General features: G+C 47.2%; 1 protein-coding gene across 1 annotated transcript in view; it reads right to left on the bottom strand.

Moving 5' to 3' along the window:
- DDB1 (damage specific DNA binding protein 1) overlaps positions 1-23,295 on the bottom strand; it is a 1,134,380-nt gene that overhangs the window by 752,354 nt on the left and 358,731 nt on the right. Inside the window, exons 12-14 of the mRNA XM_086955618.1 lie at positions 19,623-19,731; positions 19,111-19,289; positions 18,824-18,987 (exon numbers count right to left, since the gene is read on the bottom strand). Coding sequence (XP_086811744.1) covers positions 18,824-18,987; positions 19,111-19,289; positions 19,623-19,731 — 452 coding nt within the window. The remainder of the gene's footprint in view (positions 1-18,823; positions 18,988-19,110; positions 19,290-19,622; positions 19,732-23,295) is intronic.

Here is a 23,295-nt window from a genome sequence, read left to right as displayed (position 1 = left end):
ATAATTCTCATACCTCTTCGATTCCCGATCAGGCGGAGCCGACGGGAATGCTATCTGGGAGTTAGAGGCCTGGATGACCAGGCTCTCGGGGTTGGGGTGGGTGGACAGGAAACAAGGGTAGCCCAGGGCAGGGCGGTGGCGTCTGGCCACGTTCCTTTCTACAGGCTGGCCTGTAGCGGGCCTGGACCAAGTGCCCAAAAGAACGTCAGTCAAGGCCTCATTAAACGGCAGCAGAGGCTCAGCCAAGCTTGACTGCGGTTTAAGGACCTCAGTGAGGAGGTTAGTCCTCACGGCCGCGACGGGGAGCTCAAGGCCCAAGGCCTTGGCTGCCCGCGTCAACATCACACTGAAGGTTGCCCCCTCCTCCGAAGCCACGGTAGGAGGCGAGACAAAACCAGTGTCTGGCGAAGTGTCCAGACCACTGGCATCCCCAAGACCACCTGTCCATTCCTCCTGGGACTGACACTCACGTTTCAGAGGGTCCTCAGACCCTTCCCAATATTCATCACCCATCTCCTGATAATCAGGGTTGTCAAATGACGGAGCCAGTTAATTGAAGTAAAACTCCCCAAGCGGCGTCGCCAGAACCAGGTCGAGGGAGGTATTGGGGACGGCACCAGAGGTGACACCTGTGGGACCGGCGCCGGTGAGGTTGTCAGGGCGACCGGCGACGATCCGGATCCAGAAGCGGATCCAGTGGGGCCCGAAGGCACCGGGCCCAAAGGTGCCGGATGCGTCGGGGCCGAAGCACCCGCTGGCGTCGGGGCCTAAGCACCCGACCCGCTAGGGCCCCCAGACAGGTCCACTGGGCCCGTAGGCGCCGCGAAGCCCGCCGGAGGAGTGAGGGACCTCATGGCCATGAGGAAGTGCTCGATCTCATCGGGTGTCGCTTGCTGCCCAGGGACCGAAGGGTATGGGGCAGGTTGCGATGCCCGCGACTCCGATGGAGCCGCGTGGGTGGTGTCACTTGAACCCCCGGCCGCATCGCGCGAGCGTAGGGGGGGGGAGTCGGAAGAGTGATGACGTCTCTTCGACTTCTTGTACTTACTCGACGATTTCGATCCTGAGGAGTGATGTCGACTCCCGGAGCTATGATGGCTCCGCCCCCGCGATCGGTCCCTCGACCTCCGTCCGGATGGGGACCTCTCACGGCGCGGGGCAGACTGCCGGAGCTCGAGACGCTTGCAGGACCGCTCTCGCCTAGCTTTCGAGGTTAAGGCCCGATAGTTGGAGCAGGTCTTGTCGTCATGATCGACGCAGAGACAGAGGAGGCACCGTTGGTGAGGGTCGCTGAACCTCGATGTACCACGAAACAACCACATCACCCCCCACCTGAGAAACCTGAACTGGCTCCCCGTCAACAAGAGGATATCCTTCAAGCTCCTCATCCACGCACACAAGGCACTCCACAAGACCTGCCCAGCCTACACCCCCAACCGCCAGCTACGCTCCCCCGCCCTCTCACTCACCACCGTCCCACGCATCCGAAGAACAACCACCGGCGGGAGATCCTTCTCCCACCTCGCCACCAAGACATGGAACACCCTCCCACTGGGCCTACGACAGACCCAAGACCTGCTGACCTTCAGGAGGACACTAAAGACCTGGCTGTTCGATCAGTAGCGGCCCCCACCTGCCCCCCCAGCACCTTGAGACCCTTGTGGGTATGTAGTGCGCTTAACAAATGACTGATTGGTTTGGGGGTGGGCCCTTTGATCGTAGGTTCGGCCATGCGTACAGGCGGTGTGAGCTAGCAGTGCAATGCTGTGTACCACCGCTGTGTCAAGTCAGTGCGGTGTGCGCTAGCAGTGCAGTTTGATCTAACTATGTGGCTTGGTAGACCAGAGCATCTGTACACAGTATTACCACTGCTGAGTCCTCTGGTGGAAGTGAATCCTTTGGCGTCAGTTACATATGCCCTGGCAATACAGCGGGCGCACCAGTGCAATGTGCTTTGGGAGTGCGGTGTCACATCAGTATAGTGCGCTATGGCAGTGCAGCGTCATGAGTCGGTGCAGTATCGAAGATCAGTGAAACGTGCTCAGTCAGTGCAGTATCATCACAGATGAGTGCAGTTTACGATGGCAGTGTGGTATCAAAGACTACCCTGTGACAGACATGGAAGTCCTAAAATGATAGTAAAAAAATACTTATCTGGAGGAGTTACTAGCTCACTGGGAAACCCGAGAACTCTGCTAATGTTGCTCTACCTTACAAAGCTGTGTTTGTATATTGAAAGAACAGAGGTGGTGGAACATTCTGTGGAGGGTGGCGAGAATGCGAGGGTTCCCATCCATCTGAAGAAATTCAGATCAGGTATGCGCGACTGATGAGCTGTTTTGAAGTTGTCAAGACATCTTGCGTAAGTGTTTTGAGGTTATAATGGAAGGCAGGTTAGATTTGAGCTTGCTGCAGCCAATGTGTGTTTTAATATCAGTTGAGTTCAAATTAAAACGCGGCCTAGCAAACCACAGAACGGGCCGCGAAGCAGCCAAAAAATGGACGCACACACTGTCCTGTCAGGCCAGCCTTTCGGCCACTGCCTACTTGTCCTAGAGGCCAGTCTGGCTCAGATTCTACCTCCGCTCCCTACGACTAGCCGCAGTCATAGACACGGGAGACAAGCCAGTGACCTCTGCAGAGATTGATGACAGGAAGCCACTCTCGTCACTATGAACAATTGTTACTTACCTGTAAACAGGTGGTTCTCCAGTATTGGTGTCTTTCATAAATTCACATGCTTGAATATCCCCCGTCGTCGGAGTGGGAGTCCCACTATAAATAAAATAGCGATAACATACTATACATATATATATATGTAACATAAATCCTGAAATATGTAATAGAAAAAAGGCATAACAAGCCTACACATATTTCTACATAGGAATGCATGGAAAAGGAAAAAAACATTTGCAGTCTATCATTGTCATTATGTTGGTCCAAAACACAGCCAATCAGGCGCCAGCAACCTCTAGAACCTTCTCCTCAGAGCTCAGCACCTCAGATTTTCGTAGCACAAGAGTGACCACAGAGTCTATGAGGAGAAAAGGAGGGGAGGAGGGTGGGTCGCATGTAATTCTATGAAAGACACCAATACTGGAGAACCACCTGTTTACAGGTAAGTAACAATTGTTCTTCTCCAGTATTAGGGTGTCTTTCATAGATTCACATGCTTTAATATAGAATAGAAAGCAGTAATATCCGAAGAAACTTCCCAGCATGATACACATGCATAGACTTATAAGACCAAATATGTCTATAATCATGCAAAACGTACAGTAACAAGGTAAACCATAATGGAGGAGGGAAGACAGAGGCTCACCTTATTGAAAAAGATAGCGAAACTTAAACTGTCCCACTGCAGTGTCTGTTTTGTTAATGGCACACAGGCAGTAGTATTTCGTAAACTTGAGCCTGCTTGACCACATGGCTGCTCTGCAGATCTGATGCAGCGGCACACCGGCAAACTGGGCAGTTGAAGACTATATCGCCCTGGTAGGATGGGTCCTCACTGAAGACTGTAGAGGCTTGCCTGCCTGTTGATGGCAGAAAGCAATGGCTGAGGAAACCCCACGAGCAATAGTAGGATTGGGAACTGGACGCCCTTAGTGGAAACGTTCATAAGCTATGAATATGGCAAATGTCAGCAGCTGCATAAATCCATCTAGCTATGGTGCCTTTAGACTCTGCTTGTCTTTGCCGTATGTATCCATAGGCAATAAACAGTCGATCGGATTTGAGAATGACAGAGGTCCTTTGCAAATAGAATTTTAAAACATCTTCTGATGCCAAGGGTAAGTAATGCCCTCTCTGCAAGGGATTGGGGATTAGGAAAAAACTTCTTTAAGATGAAGTTAATGCTAGCAAAGAGAAGAAACGTTGCAGGTTAGGAAACTGAAATACATCCTGAAAATTGGCTCAAATGGGTGATGCATGAGCTGCGCTAATACAACATTAAAATGCCATGATGGAGGCGGACGACGTACAGGAGGAAACATTCTGAGTAGTTCCTTTAAGAACTGTTGTATTCTTGAAGAATAAAGAGAGATGGACCCATCCTGACGTTACCTTGAAATGGCTGCCAAAAAGACATTCAACGTTGTATGAGATAAGCCTGATCTTGCCAGGTGCAAGAAAAAGGTAATATCTAGTCCGGCATTGCATGAAATGGGTGAACCCCAGCAGATTAACACCAAATGCATATTTTTTCTTTTTTTTTTTTAAAGACTGTATGTCTTTATTTTAGTAGGTGCTCTTGTGTAAGCCAGTACCTCCTTACAATCCGCCGAGATAGTCAGATGAGCTAATTCAAGGCGCTTCAGGAGCCAAGCTGCTAATTTTAGAGAAGCCGGATCGGATGGCAAATTTGACCATACTGAATGGAGAGGAGATTTGGAATTGGTCGAAACTGTATTGGATCGTACTCTGAGAGGACAAGAAGTTCGGTGAACCAGTATTGGCGAGGCCACCTGTGGGCGATGAGAATCAAACAACACGGCTCTTTCTTCATCTTCCGGAGAACTCTCGGAACCAACGATATCGGAGGAAAAAGGCGTAAGCATATAATTGAGACCAGTTTATCGAAAAACGCCTTCCCCTGCGAGTCCTTGTGGGGATGCCAGGTTGCAAAGAAACAGGCATATGCTGTTCTTTTTTGTTGCAAAGAGGTCTAGATCGGGATGACCCCATAGCTGGAAGATTCGATCCGCCGTTGGCTGATGCAGTTCCTATTCGTGGTTGGACACCTGTTGACCTGCTGAGGGTGTCCGCCAGCACATTTGCAACTTCCGGCACATGAACAGCCAAGAGTTTGATCCTGTGCCATATTGCCCAAGCCCATATCTCTTGGGCGATCTGAGATAGAAGAACCAACCTCGTTCTTTCCTGTTTAAGTAATGCATACTTGAAGTATTGTCTGTGCGAAGCAATATTATGGTCCCTTGAATGATAACACGAAAGGATTTGAGGGCTAAGAAGATGGCACCTAGCTCTAGCAGATTGATGTGCCAAGCTTTTTGTTGAGGGTTCCATTCCCTGCTGACCTTCAGCCCTTGAAGATATGCTCCCCAACCCTCGAGGGATGAGCCTGTGGTGATTGTGTAATTTGGCGCTTTTTGAAGGAAAAAACGCACACCCCTTCTACAAATTTCTTTCTTGGACCCACCAAACAAAAAGGCCTCTTGCATCTGAGGATTGATTTGAATGAGATCTTCGAATGAACTGGAGACCTGCAACCAACGTAGAAGAACCACCAAGTGGGAGATGCAGGCCAGTCAATTGTGTGAGACAAACACCTTTGCTAGGTTTGTATTGATTGATGCTCTGAGAAACATTGATATCGGAGCTAGTACTAGTTGGGACTTGTCATAATATATTCAAAATCAGGTCTTGAAACAGTGAATGATAAGTCTGGGTGTGCTGGACTGCTTGTAAATAAGAGCGAGCCCTTATTATACAGTTGTCTCAGTAATGATAAATTTAAATGCCTTGCAGACGTAGATAGGCTGCCACTGGTGCCAGCATCTACGTAAAGACGTGAAACAGACCTAAATCCAAGAAGTAGGACTTTAATTGAATACGTTCTGTACCTATTGTAAAGCATAGGCACTTCCTGTGCTTAAGAAGAAGGATTGTCACATGAAAATAGACATCCTGGAGGTTGAGAGTAGTTATAAAGTCGCTCTGGCATAAGAACTTAAGAACTGTCTTGAGGGACCACATTTCCCTCATTTGCTTGTTGATCAGGAACTGAAAGTAAACCCCAACGCTGTTGGAGATTCGGAACCACTCCGACGGTCCCTGATTGTATCCATATAGACACTTGCGCAAACGACACCTGTAGAAGAGAAGGTGGAGGTCCCTTTGAAGGTGTAGAAAGAGGGAAATTTGACTAATTGGAATAAAATTGAGATATTAGACGACTGACGTTTTTGGAGGGAATAAAGGTGTGTTCCAGGTAATCCATTGTTTCTAGAAGAGTTGCCTCGGCTGTACGAGGATTGTCTATGGAGGACCTGTTGGTACAGTGCCTATATGACTGCGTTTGATTTGCGTAACGCAGTTGGTTCTGATTGCAGGAGCCAATACTGGATGGAACTCCCTTGAAACAAAGGACGTGGAGCTACGTTCTCGGCACCACGAAAAGGCTGCGATTCTATATCCCGAAGTTGCGGGCAGTATCTGTGTCCTTTAAGATGGTCTGCTGAGCCTCATCAACATGCTGGCCAGAAGGGATCCTCAATCAATAGAACAAGTGAAGTATTGAAGTCTGAAACTCCCTGCGAAAGATGCAGCATTGAAGCAAAATTGTCTTTGATAGACTGCCCCTACAGCGAGCTGTGGAAAAACCTGCACACGCAATGTCCGCTTCACAGTGCATCATTTCTGATGCACTTCTCTCTCTCTCTCTCTCTCTCTCCCTCCTGCAGGATCTTCAAAGCGTGAGGCTTGAAGGATTATGGAATAAGTTCTACTGGCGCCAACATGTCAGAGCACATCTGGCGGCATACCTGCCCAACTGGCTTGCAAGATAATCGCTGTGCCGCCTGAGTAATGACTGAGTCAGGGTAGGCTGAATAGTGGGGAGCTTCACATTTCTTGTCGAGGCGTGGAAAACAAACCGCCGGCACAGACTTTGGCCTCCGTATGAGTCTAACATCTTCTTGCTAAATACAGTCTATGATAGGAACTGAACAAACTTGTTTCTGTAGTTACCCCAGGACGAGGAAAAAAGGGAAAACGATTTGTCGCTCTCTTCATAAGGAGGGGAAGCCTCCAATATTCACCGGAGGTGAATGCAATAGAACTCCAGCTATAAGAGAAGACGTAATCCCGCCATGGTACAGGCCGGGCAGCCAGAAATACATATTTCTGATCTGAAGAAAAAACATGCTCATACGGCTAAGTGCTGCCCAAGAAGAATAATGGCAGGATTAAAAATCCATCACGCCATCACGTGGATGTAGCAGAAAGCTGCAGTCGACGAGATAAATCGTCTACCGAAAAACATTGTGCATAAAAGTCAACAGTGTGTGAAACCAACTGTCAACAGACTCAACCATCGACGAATCCAACAGTTGACAGGGTCATCCGTCAACGAAGCTAAATGTTGACGGGGCTCACCGTCTACGGGGCTCACCGTCGACGAACCTACCGTCGACGAACCTACCGCCGACGAACCTACCGCCGACGAACCTACCGCCGACGAACCTACCGCCGACGAACCTACCGCCGACGAACCTACCGCCGACGAACCTACCGCCGACGAACCTACCGTCGACGAACCTACCGTCGACGAACCTACCGTCGACGAACCTACCGCCGACGAACCTACCGTCGACGAGGCCCACTGTCGAAGAAATTTACCATCGACAAAAACTCCCAGTGGTCTACGAGCCTGTAGACTACAAGAGGGCACTGTCGTCATTGTCGTCGACGCATGCCTGGAGGCTTTGTCGTTGCAGAGCAACAGTGACGGCAGAGATTGTCGTCAGAGGGTACATTGACCGTATCGTCGACAAGCTGGCACATTTTCACGTAGAAAAGTGCAGAGAGAGTCTAGACGCCTGAGAGTAAATCTTGTGGGCGTAGATGTGGGAGGCAGACTCAAAGAAGGCCAGAGACCCCTTAATTGTGATGTTACTTCAGCTGGTGAAGTAGAGGAGAAGCATCACTTAAAATCTTAATGTGCAGGACACATCAGAAGGGGGATACAGTCTAAGCACAAGAACAACCCCTTCTCCCCTTACCATTTCAGAGACCAGCAAAATGTTGTCCATATACTTTTTATGAGGGTTCACAGGAAAAGGTCTCAGCTTCCCACAAGTGACACAGGGTCTGAAGGAAGACTTCATGTAAGAAGACATTACAAAACTGTGATATTAAGAAGAAAAAATTGAAGAAAATTTGTAGAAAATTGAAGAAAACTGAGCAGAGCTCAGGGAGACTCCCTTCACACGACGTGCGGTAGAAAATTGAGGTGCTGAGCTCTGAGGAGAAGGTTCTAGAGGGTTGCTGGCGCCTGATTGGCTGTGGTTTGGACCAACATAATGACAATGATAAACTGCAAATGTTTTTTTCCTTTTCCATGCATTCCTATGTAGAAATAGATGTAGGCTTGTTATGCCTTTTTTCTATTACATATTTCAGGATTTATGTTGTTATATATATATATATATATATATATATATATATATATATATATATATATATATATATATATATATATATATATATATATATATATATATATATATATTATATTATTGCTATTTTATTTACCGTGGGACTCCCACTCCGACGACGGGGGATATTCAAGCATGTGAATCTATGAAAGACACCCTAATACTGGAGAAGCATTATCTATCTCCCTGGGCGGCCGCTGCGGCTTCAGCAGCTGCTTCAACACGGCAGAAGGAGGGCGAGAGGGTGGCAACCTCTCGGCTACGCACGGCCTAACACTCCTCCACCCGTGCCCGCCCAACCAGCGGGTGGAGGACCTGTTGGAGTCGAACATTTGGGGAACCTAGTGGTGACTGATAGACGGACGAGCTCCCCTCGTTGTACAGTGGGCGTCACAGGGGAGCGGGAGCATCCCGATAACATTCACCAGCAGAGGGTGCAGGCCCTCCACGCTGCTCCCGCTGTCACTGCTGAGATGGTCCACGGAAGTAGCAACCGCATTTTTTAGGATGGGTCCCAACCTGGTGCCTGTGGAACAAGGGAGGCTGGCAGCGGCCACTGTATTGACAACGTTTCAGATAGAGGGCGTGCAGCGAATAACAGGATTGGTCGCAATAATAATGCAGAGAGAGTCGAACCGTGTGGCAGCACCCGCACACACAAGGGATGCCGTCCAGAGAGAGGGAACGGTGTCTTCGACGAAAACAGTATCCATTTTACCAGCAGCCGCATAAATGAGGAACGCCGTTCCAGTAGATGTGCCTCCATCCTCAGCAAGGGCACTATCAGAAGTAGCCGCCCCCACACAGATGAGTACTCGTCAGAAAGAAGGACAGCAACCGACCACATTAGCCATAGTGACAGCACCACAATTGACGAGGGACCATGTCCGGTTACGGTTCTCAGGACAGGGCCACCTTGTTGAACGAAATTGCAGGAGAACCTGAGCAAGGGGAGTTAGTTTCGGAGACCAGTGGTGGATTCCCACCGCCCCCTCCTTTTCTGAACAAGCATTCCTGACCCAGGATACCCCGGTCCCCAACCCTCAGTCGCAGGTTTCGGCATCCCTTGGAGTGTCGCTTCACCAAAAGGGAGTCTGGCTCAGACATGCTGCCAGAGCAAATGGTGAGCCTCAGGGAGGGGAGGGGGTAATACCTGGTCTAACGTGAGCGGATATGTCCAGTGGTGTGGTTTTTCTGCGAGTCGAATTTATCAGCAGGTGGCCTATACCATCCCACAGGAATTACTGAAAACCGTGACTTGAAGCAATGGTTCACAACCTCTCTTTCCTTCTTTCATTTATTTGCTTCCCGGTGAAATGAATACAAAAGAAGAGGCCCGCAAGTGGTGTGCGTGCGTGCGCGCGCCACAGCGAGACATGTGGTTTCAATTATCGCGCCCGTGTCTGGGCACGATAAGTGAAACCACATGAAGGCCGGTGCGCGTAATAGACACCAATAGGCCGTGTGCGGAGCAATGCGCCCGCCTTTGGCCAATTGCGTCCAGTCTTTGATAAAAAGACACACATAAAGGCCAATAGCGTGGCCCAAAAGGAATTGCACACGCACAAACTTGTGCAATTCCTAGCTCCGTTTTCAAACCCCCCTACAAAAAGTCTCTTGCTGCACAACAGTGCTGCGCACTGCACCGCTAGGCCCGAGACCTAAAAACAAGTTACCAAGAATAAAAATTCTACCAACACATGGGCTGTGCAGCAGCTAAAACTAACTTTGGGAGTGGCCTAGGCCACAGCTGCTCCCTTTCCTGGGGTTCAAACCACCCTCAGGGCAGGAAATGTTGGCAGCTCCAGCACAGAATACATCAGAAAGCAGTCCACCTTAAGATGCTTCCCCCAGCCGACAGGGAAAGGCACAATACACACACAGCCCTAAATGCTGAATAAAAGTAGCCTCTTTGTCTCCTCAAAAGCGGTAAGGCTAGCCAAATTATGCTAATAAAAGGTCGATAACTGGCAAACTCCGTCAGCGGGAGGCAGCCATCTTGTTCGGCGAGCCCCTGCCAAGGAGGTTCTAGTCTTAAAAAAACTGAAAGCCTTCTACGATGACTATTAATACCTACTGTGAGCAAGCAGCTCAGAAGTACTTTAACTTGGGGTATACAAAAATTAGTTTATGAAGTTTAGACTTGGCCTGTTACCCTGTACTCCGCATTTCCCACCCTGGCTAAAGGAGAAGGTGGACCCTAGGTGCCGCTTATGCGGGTCAGCATCGGAAGATCGGCTGCACCTACTATACTCCTGCAAGCAATTCTCACAAGAATGGAAACAATTGCTGAAAGTTAAATTCAACCAGCGTGTAATTCGAACTAGGAGGCAGGACCAAGTGATCCTGAACTAAACTGTGCCTTGGTAACATTTTTGACGGCATGTGAAAAGAAAATGCCAGAAATCAAATTATTGGCAGATAACTCATTAAATTCTTTTTTGCATGTATAAACAATTAACATACCAAGGAACTATTGAGGACAAACAAATGTGACATGCACTGCTGGTCATAACGCGCCTAAAAACTGGACTTGCAACATTTGAATAATTATAGTACAGTCTTTTTAACAGAATTTTAACGCTTTTAGAACTAAGGTGTTTTTTATATGTAAGGAATATGCTACTTACCAGTATGCATCTGTTCTTGGCATAGAGGGCTGCAGAGTGGTACATTATGAATAGATCGCCATCTGGTGTTGGGCTCGGATGATTGCACTTTGTTTTTCTCTTGGAGAGTCTTTTGTATCTTGGTGACTCCTCCCTTAGTTGGTAGTGCGCATGGGCATCGGCTCCATCCTTAGATTGTTTTGCCATAGTAGGGTTAGATGGAGTAGTATAGTAGAATACAGATAAGAGTGCCCATGTAAGTGTATCTAAATAAGATAGTGTTGGAACAGACACAGGTTTCCGGGGAGGCTGGGAGGGCATGTACCACTCTGCAGCCCTCTATGCCAAGAACAGATGCATACTGGTAAGTAGCATATTCCGTTCGAGGCATATGGGCTGCAGATGGTACATTATGAATAGACTATACAGCAGTTCTCTCCCTAGCGGTGGTCGCCCGTGTCTGTTGCAACTGTCTGAAACAATGTTTTTAATACTGCTTGTCCCACTCTAGCTTGTTGTGTTGTGTGCACATCTACACAATAGTGTTTTGTGAAAGTGTGCGGTGTAACCCAGGTAGCCGCTTTGCATATGTCATCTAGTGGAATGTTTCCCAGAAATGCCATAGATGCTCCTAGTTTACGTGTAGAGTGAGCTCTAGGAGGAACAGTTAATGTTCTCTTTGCTTTTAAGTAGCATATTTGAATGCATTTTACAATCCACCTGGCAATGCCCGCTTTGGAGATGGGATTGCCTTTATGTGTGGGAGAAAACGCAACAAATAGCTGTTTTGTCTTTCTGAAAGTTTGTGTTCTCTCTATATAGTACAATATGGCCCTCCTAACATCCAGTGTATGTAGGGCTCTTTCCGCTACTGTTTGTGGTTTTGGAAAGAAAACCGGTAATTCCACTGACTGATTGATGTGGAATGCTGAAATAACCTTTGGTAAGAATTTTGGGTTTGTTCTAAGAACCACTTTATTTTGGTGTAGCTGCATAAATGGTTCCTGAATCGTAAAAGCCTGCAGTTCACTTACTCTTCTAAGTGACGTGATAGCTATGAGGAAGGCCACCTTCCATGTGAGGAATTGTATTTCACACCTATGCATAGGTTCAAAGGGTGGCCCCATTAGTCTGGTAAGCACTATGTTGAGATTCCAGACTGGGGAAGGTGGTCTTCTTGGTGGAATGACTCTTTTGAGTCCTTCCATGAAAGCTTTAATTGCTGGTACTTTAAACAATGACAGGTGTTGTCTGTTTTGTAGGTACGCCGCTATGGCTGCTAGATGAACCCTAATAGATGTATATGCTAGATTACATTGTTGTAAGTGTAATAAGTAGCAAATGATTTGTTTAGTGGATGCGTCCAGAGGGTTGATGTGCTTACTGTTACAGTGTATAGCAAACCTCTTCCATTTTGCTGCATAGCATGCTCTGGTGGTAGGACGTCTTGCCTGTTTAATGATTTCCATGCATTCTGGTGGTAAATCTAAATACCCAAACTCTATGACCTCAGGAGCCAGATCGCTAGGTTCAGTTGTTTGAGATCTGGGTGCATTATTTCTCCATGGTTCTGTGTAAGATGCATGGGTAATAATCTTAGCTTTTGATGTGGTACTTGTGAGAGTTGTAGCAGCGTGGTGAACCACGGCTGTCTTGCCCACGTGGGTGCCACTAGTATCATTGTCATTGAGTGCTGCTGCAGTTTCCTCACCAGTAGTGGAATTAGTGGTAGAGGAGGGAACGCGTAAGCAAATTTGTTGGACCAATTTATCCACAGTGCATTGCCCTGGGACCTTTGGTGTGGGTACCTGGATGCGAATTGTTTGCATTTTGCGTTTTGATGATTTGCAAACAGATCTATCTCTGGTTGCCCCCATTTTTGGAAGAATGGCTGTAGTATTTGGTCGTGCAGTTCCCATTCGTGAACTTGTTCTGACTGTCTGCTTAGGATGTCTGCTATTTGATTTTGAATTCCTGGTAGGTGTTCCGCTAACAGGTAGATTTTTTGAGGAATGGCCCATCTCCATATGTCCTGTGCTAGTTTGGACAGTTGGAGAGAGTGTGTCCCCCCCTGTTTTTGAATATAATACATTGCAGTCATGTTGTCTGTTCTGATCAGGACTGCCTTGTTTGTTATTTGCATTTGGAAAGCTTTTAGTGCTAGAAATATTGCTAACAGTTCTAGGTAGTTGATGTGCAGCTTCTTTTGCTGCGCACTCCACTTCCCCTGTACTGTGTATTTGTCCATATGCGCTCCCCATCCGGAGAGCGATGCGTCCGCTGTTATTATTACTTGTGGAACTGGCTCTAGGAACGACCGTCCTTTGGAAATGTTTTCTGTGTTCCACCACTTCAGAGAGCGATACGTCCGGTCGTTTACCAACACCAGATCTGTAATCTGACCTTGAGCCTGATTCCACTGTGTCGCTAGACACTCTTGTAGTGGGCGCATTTGTAGTCTGGCATGTGGTATTAGCAGTATGCAAGAGGACATCATGCCTAATAGTTGCATAAACACTCGTGCTGGTAGTGAGTGTTGTGGTTGAAATTTTTGTATTAACCCGACCATTGTCTGTACTCTGATTGGGTTGGGGTATGCTATTGCCTTTTCTGTGTCTACTGTAGCCCCCAGGTATTGCTGGATCTGGTTTGGTTGCAGGTGTGATTTTTTGTAGTTCACCGTAAACCCTAGGTGGTGCAGCAGTTGAATTGTCTTCTGTGTGTTGTGAAGACATTCTTCCTTGGATTTGGCCTTTATTAGCCAATCGTCCAAGTATGGGAAGACATGTATTTGTTGTCTTCTTAGGTGTGCTGCCACCACAGCTAGGCATTTTGTGAAAACTCTCGGTGCTGTTGTGACACCGAACGAAAGGACCTTGAACTGGTAGTGTTGTCCTTCTAACACAAACCTTAGGTATTTTCTGTGGGCTTTGTGAATTGGGATATGAAAGTAAGCGTCTTTTAGATCCAGTGTAGAAAGAAAGTCCCCTTGCTTCAGTAAAGGGAGTACTTGTTGGAGCGTGACCATGTGGAAGTGCTCCGAATTTATGTAAGCATTGAGAGGTCTGAGGTCTAATATTGGTCGTAGGGACCCGTCCTTTTTGGGGATCAGGAAGTATAGAGAGTATACTCCTGTTCCTTGTTGATCCTTTGGGACCTTCTCTATTGCATGCTTTTGTAGAAGTGCTAGCACTTCTTCTCTTAACAATGTCAAATGATCCTGACTCATTGGGCGCTGTTTGGGGGGGATGTTTGGCGGGGTAGCTGTGAGTTCTAGGCAATAACCATGTTGGATAATTTGTCTCACCCACTTGTCTGACGTGATGTCTTCCCAGACAGGTAGGAACTGTGATAGACGTCCCCCGACCGGTGTTATGTGGTCTGGGGGGAGATCTATGAAGTCACTGTTTTGGTGTTGAGGCGTTGCGGTTGTTATTATTTCCGCGGCCTCTAACCTTATTGTTGTTACCTCTGTAATTACCTCTTGAATTACCTCTGGGTGATGTTGGTGTGAAAGATGTGGATTGCTGATTTGTTCCTGTGTTTTTTGAGCCCCCTCTATAGGTGGATCTACGAAAGGAACCTCTGTGCGTTGGCTGTTGCAATGCTCCCATTGACTTAGCCGTTTCTGTATCCTTTTTCATCTTTTCTAATGTCTCGTCTGTACTTGAACCGAACAATGTCTTCTGATCAAATGGTCTGTTCAGTAGGGCTGTTTGAACTTCTTGTTTGAATCCTGAGATTCTGAGCCATGCGTGCCTTCTTAGCATGACACTAGTGTTAATAGACCTTGCTGCAGTGTCTGCTGCGTCTAACGCACACTTAATGGAAGTATTAGTTATTATTTTACCTTCCTGAATTAATTGGTCTGCCTTCTTTTGATGTTCTTTTGGAAGATGTGTGAAGTTTTTCTAACTCATCGTAATGTGCCCTGTCGTAACGTGCGAGTAGAGCTTGTGTATTAGCTATACGCCAGCTATTTGCTGCCTGTGATGCTACTCTCTTGCCTGATGCATCTATTAACTTCGACTCTTTATCTGGTGGAGGAGCCTCTCCTGTAGATAATGAGTTTGCTCTCTTACGAGCGGTTGAGACCACCAGCGAGTCTAGAGGTACATGCCCTCTAATAAATATTGGGTCCTTTGGAGCCGCTTTATATTTTTTATCGATTCTTGGGTTTAACACCCTGGCTCTCACTGGGTTTTCGAATATTTCTTCTGTGTGAGTGAGAAGACCCTTTAGCATAGGAAGAGTACCTGATGTTCTCTGTGCACTAGGTAGAGTCTCTAACAAGAAATCCTCTATCTGAGGTTCTGTGTGCATATCTAGTTTGTGATATTTTGCTGCCCTATTAATGAGCTGCACAAAACCTGTGTTATCATCAGGTGGTGAAGGCTTTGAGGGGTATAGCTCTGGGTCGTTGTCCTCATCTGACCCTACATCGTAATTTTCCCATGGATCTTCCTCATCCTGGATAGATTCGTCATCCCCTTGAGGTTCTCCCTCCCCTATATCACGGTCTACATCTGACTGAGGTGTAGCTGGTCTTGGTGTGGAGGGTGTAGGAATATGTGGCCTATTGTGAGGAATAGGAGAAGAGGGTGTGTCTTTAGGACGAGGAGAAGCAGGAGGAGTTATGTTCGTCCCCATTGTTCTCTTTTTTGGAGGAAGAGGTTTATCTTCTGACTGTTCACTCTTTCTCTTCTTCGTGACAACTTTCCCAGTTTGTGGGTCAATAAACAAGATCTTTTGCTTGGGATCTGTTTGTTGCTCTTGAATCGGTACCGAGGGTCCTGGTTCCGAGAGCTGTTTTTGTTTTCGATCCTCAGATCTTTCTGGTTTCGACACCGAATGTCTGCTCGATTCCGACTTTTTGGGTATCGAGTGTCTTTTTGGCGACACATCATATTTCTTTTTCGACATGGAATGTTTCGATACCGAGCTCTCCTTTATATGCCGCCTCGGTGTCGAAGTCGATGACGCCCTTTTCTCGGATCCGACGTGGTGGGATTCCGAGTGTTTCGGTTTCAGTTTCGGTTTCGTTGCCGGGCCCGAAGGCGGGGCGTCGGAAACTTTTTTCAGCGATTTGACCGGGCCCGAGGGCGGGGTCGTTACCGCACGGGGTCGGTTTTTCGGTAAGGGGACGTCGTCACTCACGGTTTGTTGCTCGAAGAGTTCTTCAACCTCCGACTGGTCCCCTTCCGACCCCGACTGGTCCTCTTCTTCCTCGATTTGTTCGTCTCCGAACAGCTCCGGGATCGCCTCCGCCTGCATTCTGGAAGCCTCGTGCCTTCGAGCTCGACGATTTCTGATCGTTAGCTTGGAGGAGAATGCTGCGCAGGCTTCGCAGTCCCTGGATTCGTGTTCAGGCGATAGGCAGAGGTTGCACACCTCGTGTAGGTCCTTGTGTGGGAACTTAGCACCACACGATGGACATTTTTTGAATGGAGTCCTTTCCATGGACTCCGGGCTTGACTGCGCCGAGAAAGGTCTCTTGTTCCTCGACGTAGATCCAAGTTTTTCTCTTCTATTTTGAATTTGTAACGCGTCGGAATGGAAAAGAACGCGTTCGCTAACAATACCGTCGAATTGGAAAGGGAATACGCGCCGAAAAATCACTTTCTTCAGAAGTTGATCTGGAGCGTCTCGATCTTCATCCGAACCCGATGGCGGAAAAAAACAATCTAAGGATGGAGCCGATGCCCATGCGCACTACCAACTAAGGGAGGAGTCACCAAGATACAAAAGACTCTCCAAGAGAAAAACAAAGTGCAATCATCCGAGCCCAACACCAGATGGCGATCTATTCATAATGTACCATCTGCAGCCCATATGCCTCGAACAAATTGTTCTGTAATGAAATATGTTTGTATTGCAATGGTTTTAACAAACTATGCAAATAAAATTAAAATAAACTTGAAAGCCTTCTACGGCTAAAAAGAAGACTGGTCTGATAAGGGCTGACTTATTATCACTATACGACTTGGGGCAGACAAATCATATTTTGGACTGCTAAGTTCACACCTCTTAAATATTGCCTGTAAGCAAGGAGTTTGAATGAATCAACTGGTTCCAAAGATTTTGTCACTTAGCTCACTCAATGTTGTTAGCATGCCTGAGTGGCACATTGCCAAATTGGTACAAATTTATATCGCAAGGCTAAAGTAACTTTCTCCTTCATAGGGGAGGATAGAGTTGGCGCCTCAGAAAAGCTGCCACACCACAACAGAAAGAACTGGGATAGTTCAGAGCAACAAAGATGGGACAGACTTTCGGTTCCCAATATTGGTTGTAAAAATAATTCAACCTAGGGTCTTCTTCCAGACTTCCTGAGACTCCAAAATATGCACTGACTGAAATGCAGTGCCTGCAATAAGTGCATATATGCCTTCATTTACCTGTAGGCAGATTGTGACAATACACAGAGCCTTAAAGAACAGGACTAGCGCCAAATAGCAGCCCTCTAGGGTGTGCAGATCTTCTTGGTAACTGTTATCAGACTCTAGGTCAGTGTCCTATGTATGGATCCCTAAATGATCACTCTTCCAGCTGGACCTCTTGCAGGGGCAAAATGATCTTGGGAGGTATAGTCACAATCTCCCTAACCTCCATCTTAGTGCAAAAGACAACCAAGAGCAAATCCGAACAGAGGAAGGATATCAGTATGGTATTGAGCCCTGAATTTGGATCAAAGGTACGAGAAGCAAGCTGAGTCAATTGAAGATGCAACTATTCCTAATTCGAGAAAATCTGAAGCATAGCTCTAATTAAATGTACCACCTGTGCTGGTGGTAGTGACCCTGCAGCACCCCGTAGCTGTAAATTCACCAGAGTCCCCAGTGCAAGAGTGTAACCTTTCAAAATAAAAAAATATGGGAGCAAGAAGGGCAGTGGTATATTTTCAACACTCTGGTATTGCACAAGTTTTCGCATGACCCCTACCGAATACGATTTTGTCTAGTAATCAAACAGAAGGCAGGATCTCTTCATACCAGTTTTTATTTCTGCCACCTGTGCTTCAAGGGCTTAGGAGGGGGAGTTAGATCACATCTAGGCATTGGGAAAGGTAGCCCTTTTCTACTTGAAAAAATGCTTTTTAGTCACATACCTAGCGGCCTTCGCCCTCTCACTGAACTCCTTCATTGAGTAAGAGGAGCCCAGGCATGCTTGACCTCTCTGTGAAACAAGCCTGGAGCACTACACTGAAGAGGAGTGACCAGGTCACTCCCCAAGCTGCAAAAGCAGCTAATGACAGAGAATGAGACTTGACCAAGTGGGACAATGAAATTACTTTAGCAAACAAGGTTTTGGTTCCCATACTCCTAGAACTAAAAAACCCAACAAAAACAGTATAGCAGAAAGAGGGTGACGGTACAAAGGAAAATATTTGCTGTGCATGCAAGCACTTTTCACCCTCTCCCATAGTTACCAGAGCCATTAGCGGGGAGCCTGTGAGGATGAGCCGCACAAAAGGGGAGGGCAGAGTCTGAAAGGAGTGCCTCAGTGATAAATGGTGGTCACTATCCTGCCTTGTTTCTGAGCCTCAATTTTCTTCTCGACTCTTCTCCCCAACATCTCCAAATTAGGAGGATTGCGTATGGTAGAGCACAGACATAAGTTTGCTACAAAAAGACCTCATGCTTACGGTTGCCAACAAAGTACAAGTAAGCAACAAACAGCAGATTATCAAAAAGAAGATAATGATATTCCACAGGAAAAAGTATAACTGCACTGCTCAGTAGAGTGCAGCGTACGATGTACTCAGTATGCATGCTATCACATCGGCAATGCTTTACTGAACAGCTATCCATAATACCATTAGGGTGAAAGGTAACTCACAGCTTGAGAATGTAGGAAGGATGTATAAGCAGTAATAATACTGTAGGACGATTACTTAAAAGAAATAAGTTCTGATAATAGGAGAGAATGTGAGCTGGAAAACAGGAGAGCAAGGTTAGGGAAATATGGCAGGAAATAGAACAGACACGTCACTCCCGCATTTAACTCCTGCAGGTGGTGTATCTTCCATACCTCCTCCAAGCATTTCTTTGTGAAGCAGCTCGAAGGATGGTAGCTTGAGGATACGAGCAGAGATGTCGGTCCAGAGGCCGATGGCACAGAGGGGGGACATTCCATTACTGTCCCCCAAGGGAGTGATGTCCAGGCAGGCCACTTCATGCTCCATCTCTGTGTAACTTGGAACAAAGAAAAAAAAACGGATGAGCGATAAATAATTGCTTAAGTTGAGAAGGAACAGTGTAACAAACAAGCATGAACTAACAATTCTGAATCTCACTTTTTTTCAATTTACCACACACCTGATCTGCTTCAGTTGTTGCGGGTGGATCTCCAGATAGTATAGGGCTCGGCCTACCGCAACAACCACCTGTCGGCTGTTACACGAGGCTACACTGATCTTCTTCCCTTTGGGTTCTTTCCACTCACTCATCAGCGCTTTGGGCTCCTGGCTGACAAGTCGTACAGAGGCAGATGTAATCTGCAGGAAAAAACAAGGGTAGTGAAATTAATAGGAAGTGGAGTCAAACCAAACTGCTCAACTGAGTAGGCTGCTGCCAAAAAATATTAGGTTGCAGCAAGTCTGCCAAACTGCTCAACTGAGTAGGCTGCTGCCAAACAATATTAGGAAGCAGCAAGTCTGCCAAAATTAGAGGGAACCCTACTACCTTGCATTGTATGCGTGTATTGGCAATCCAATGAAGGAGGCCCAGCCAAACTCTTCAAGGGACCCTGCAAAACTGTACTCAGAATCTGGTACACTTCAAATAATGAGCAACATGGAAAGTTGCCTATCAATAACTCAATTTCCTACCTGTATTAGCTGCTGATGGGCCACATTGCCACAAAAAAAAGTTTGTTGGTCATCCACAAAACCACTCAACTCCGTTTCTTCTACCTCTTCCCCATTCAACATAAGAACTCTGAAGAAAACAAAATGAGAAATAAACTGAGAAACAATTCACAGTCAAGCAATAAATCCAAAAACAAATAAAACCTTTGATCTGTCAAAAAGAAAAAGTTAATTGGTGTAGTGATATTCATATATGCTAACTTCATTATGTGGCGAATATCCATACCATAGCAAGAGGGGGGACTGGAGTACTTAAGCACAGCATAGCACATTATTGGTTTGCTCCTTAATGAAATATAACAGCAAGATACATGCTACTGCCCAGAACCTGACCTCTTATTCATCCCGGGCTTGCTGGGTTTCAGAACTTGAGTGCTTTACACTCCTTGCTGATCAAAAGTATATCAATGTGAAGTCAGTGTATGGTTCTGAGCAACAAGTGACTTACCTTCGGTAGAGACATAGGTTAGTTATAGATTTCTCACCTTAGAATTTCCCCCCGGTGTCAGTCTGGCACTGGAGAATTTTTTTCTCAGCAGTACACCTGCGTGTTGGCAGGTAGCGTCAAGTCGACGCCGCGCCAGTTGTCTTTGTAGCTGGGATGACATTGCGTTGCCTACATAAATGCCGCCCTTGTGTGCTGACGTCAGTTCTGACCCTACTTTCCACGTCAGAAGAACAGAGCCTTGCAAGACATTGACCACTGATGCACGACAACAAGGGCACTGTATGGGAGTCCCTAAACCTAAAAGTCAGACAGCAGTGCGGGCAGGATTGGTGGGGTACTAAGGAATCTATACCTAAAGTATGTCTCTTACAGATACATCATGACCAAAGGTAATTAACTTGTTCATCTGAAAGAGACCATTAGTTATAGATTAACAAGTTACTTACCTTCGGTAACTATAAATCTGTAAGAAACATTAGTTAGTTATAGATTCCTTGCCTTAGAATTACCCCAGGTGTCAGACTGGATCCAGAAAGTTTTTCGTCAGCAGTACCTCTGCACGTCGGAAGGTGGCGTCGGTCAGCTCAGCTTTCGGCGTTGGCATCGTGTCGCAAGGATGACGTTGCGGTAGCTACTTAGACGCCGCCCTCGCATGCGGACGTCAGTTCTGTACACGACTTTACATGCCAGAAACGCAGAGCCATACAAGACACTAACCACTGGTCCACAAAACTACGGCCCTGAAAAGATATCCTTAAACCTAGAAATCAGTTTGCATAACGGGGAGGATGGGTGGGGCGGAAAGGAATCTATAATTAACTAGTGTTTTACAGATATATCGTTACCAAAGGTAAATAACTTGTTCATCTGAAAGAAACAAGTTAGTTATAGATTCCTTACCTTAGAATAGATACCCCAGCAATACCAAGCCCGGAGGAGGGTCTGAGAAATAATATTACACCAGAAATTCCTGGAGAACAGAACGGCCAAAGAAGCCGTCCTTCCAAAATTGGTTGTCCATGCAGTAGTGTTTCATAAAGGTGTGCAACAATGCCCACAAAGCTGCCTGACAGATGTCATTCAGAGGAACTCCTCACCCTAAAGCAGCAGTGGCTGCAGTCGCCCTGGTGGAATGGGCGTGCAGCCCAACTAGAGGCTCCTTCGCCAGAGAATAACACATCTTGCTACACAAAACGACCCATTGAGAGATAGTCAGTTTGTGTACGGCCCAACCTTTCTTGGCACCTACCTAGCCAACAAAGAACTGGTCATCCACGCGGAACTGTTTTGTGAGGTCCAGGTAAAAAGACAGTGCACGTTTTGGGTCCAGACAGTGGAACGAACCTCTTTGGAAGGATACGAAGGCGGAAAGAAGGTGGGCAAAGTGATGGTCTGCCCAATGAGAAAGGCAGTGACAACCTTTGGAAGAAAGGATGGACGCGTCCGAAGGACAACTTTGTCTAGATGCCCAGAAAGAAAAGGAGGCTTTGAAGAAAGAGCCTGGAGCTCACTGACTGATCTAGCAGAGGTGATGGCTACCAGGAATGCAGTTTTGAGAGTTAAAAGCCTTAAAGGACAGTTGTGAAGTTGCTCAAAGGGAGCGCACATTAAATAAGTCAAAACCAGGTTCAAGTCCCACTGAGGCATAATGAAAGGAATAGGAGGAAAGAGATGATTTATTCCTTTTAAGAAACGATCAACAACCGAGGACTTGAAAAGAGAAGGCTGAAATGGGCGAGAGATAGCCCTAGATAGTGCCCAGAGCAGAGCCCTGCTGGGTCAAAGAAAGGAAGAACAAGAGAACCTCAGAAAGAGGGGCAGAGTGGGGATCCACAGCCTTTGCTGTGCACTATGTCACAAATTTGTTTCGCCAACAGGATTATACCATCTTAGTGGGGACGCCCTGCTGCCAAGATTACAGCGGAGGCTTCGGGAGGCAGGTCAAACAACGTCAACTGCCGCCGCTCAATCTCCACGCAAGGAGGTGGAGGCTGGACAGGTTAGTGTGGAGGACCGTCCCCTGCTGCTGGGACAGAAGATCCTACTGAAGAGACAGTCTGATAAGAGGATCGATGGCCATGTTGAGCAGCTCGGGATACCAGACTCTTCGTGCCCAATCCAAAGCCACAAGAATGATTTGGGGCCAGTCGCGCCCGATTTTCTTCAGCACTCAGGGCAGAAGTGGTTTAGGCGGAAAGGTATACAACAGACCGCAACTCCACTCTCTACGAAAAGCGTTGCCTAGCGAGTGCCGCCTTGGAATTTCTAACGTGCAGAATTGCTGACATTGCGCGTTCTCTTCGATGGTGAATAGATGTAACCAAGGCTCTCTCCACTGTTCAAAGCGACCTTGCACCACGTCTGAGTGAAGACGCCATTCGTGATCAATCATGCAGCAGCGGCTGAGTTAGTCTGCCCTGGCGTTCAGGGAACTTGCCAGGTGTTGAACCCCCAGGGAAACCACGATGTTCCAGCCATGTCCCGAGGCGCAGGGCCTCCTGACATAGGGTCCACGACACCAACCCGCCGTGTTTGTTGCAGTAACACATGTCGGTGGTGTCCGTGAACACTTGCACTACTCTTTCCCGGACAAAGGGAAGGAATGACTTCAGTGCAAGAAAAATCGCCCAGAGCTTGATGTGGAGCCAGGACTCCGCCGCAGACCAGAGGCCTCTTCTCTCCTCCTCTCCCAATTTGCCGTCCCATCCCAGAGGGACGCATCCGTCACCACAGTGTGGTCTGGTTGGGGAAGGGAGAGGGAGCTGCTGTTGACCCAATCCTGGTTTGTGAGCCACCACTGCAATTGATGAGCAGTGCCCTCAGATCTAGACACAATCGGACAGATTCCCCTGATGCTGCGCCCACTGGAACTTCAGGTCCCACTGCCATGCCCGCATATGCCACCAGGCATGATCAACTAGCAGGTTGCAGGAGGCCATGAGGCCCAGCGCCTCAGAGTCATCCTGATCAAAACCAGAGACAGAGGATGAAAGATCAGAATCATAGTTTCAATATGCCCAGACTAGCTGTTCGTTAGGATAGGCCCAAAACTGCATTGTGTCCAGAACTGCTCCGATGAAGAGGAGCTTCTGAGAGGGAATTAGGTGTGACTTTGGCATATTGATAGAAATCCCCAGCGAATGCAGGAGGTCGGCCATAGTCTGGAGGTGAAGACGACTGCCAGTC

This window comes from Lissotriton vulgaris, chromosome 2_1, assembly GCF_964263255.1.
Source record: "Lissotriton vulgaris chromosome 2_1, aLisVul1.2, whole genome shotgun sequence".
NCBI classification, from domain to species: Eukaryota; Metazoa; Chordata; class Amphibia; order Caudata; family Salamandridae; genus Lissotriton; species Lissotriton vulgaris.
Note: the sequence above shows the minus strand (reverse complement) of the source record. Positions and strands in the feature narration are given on the sequence as shown.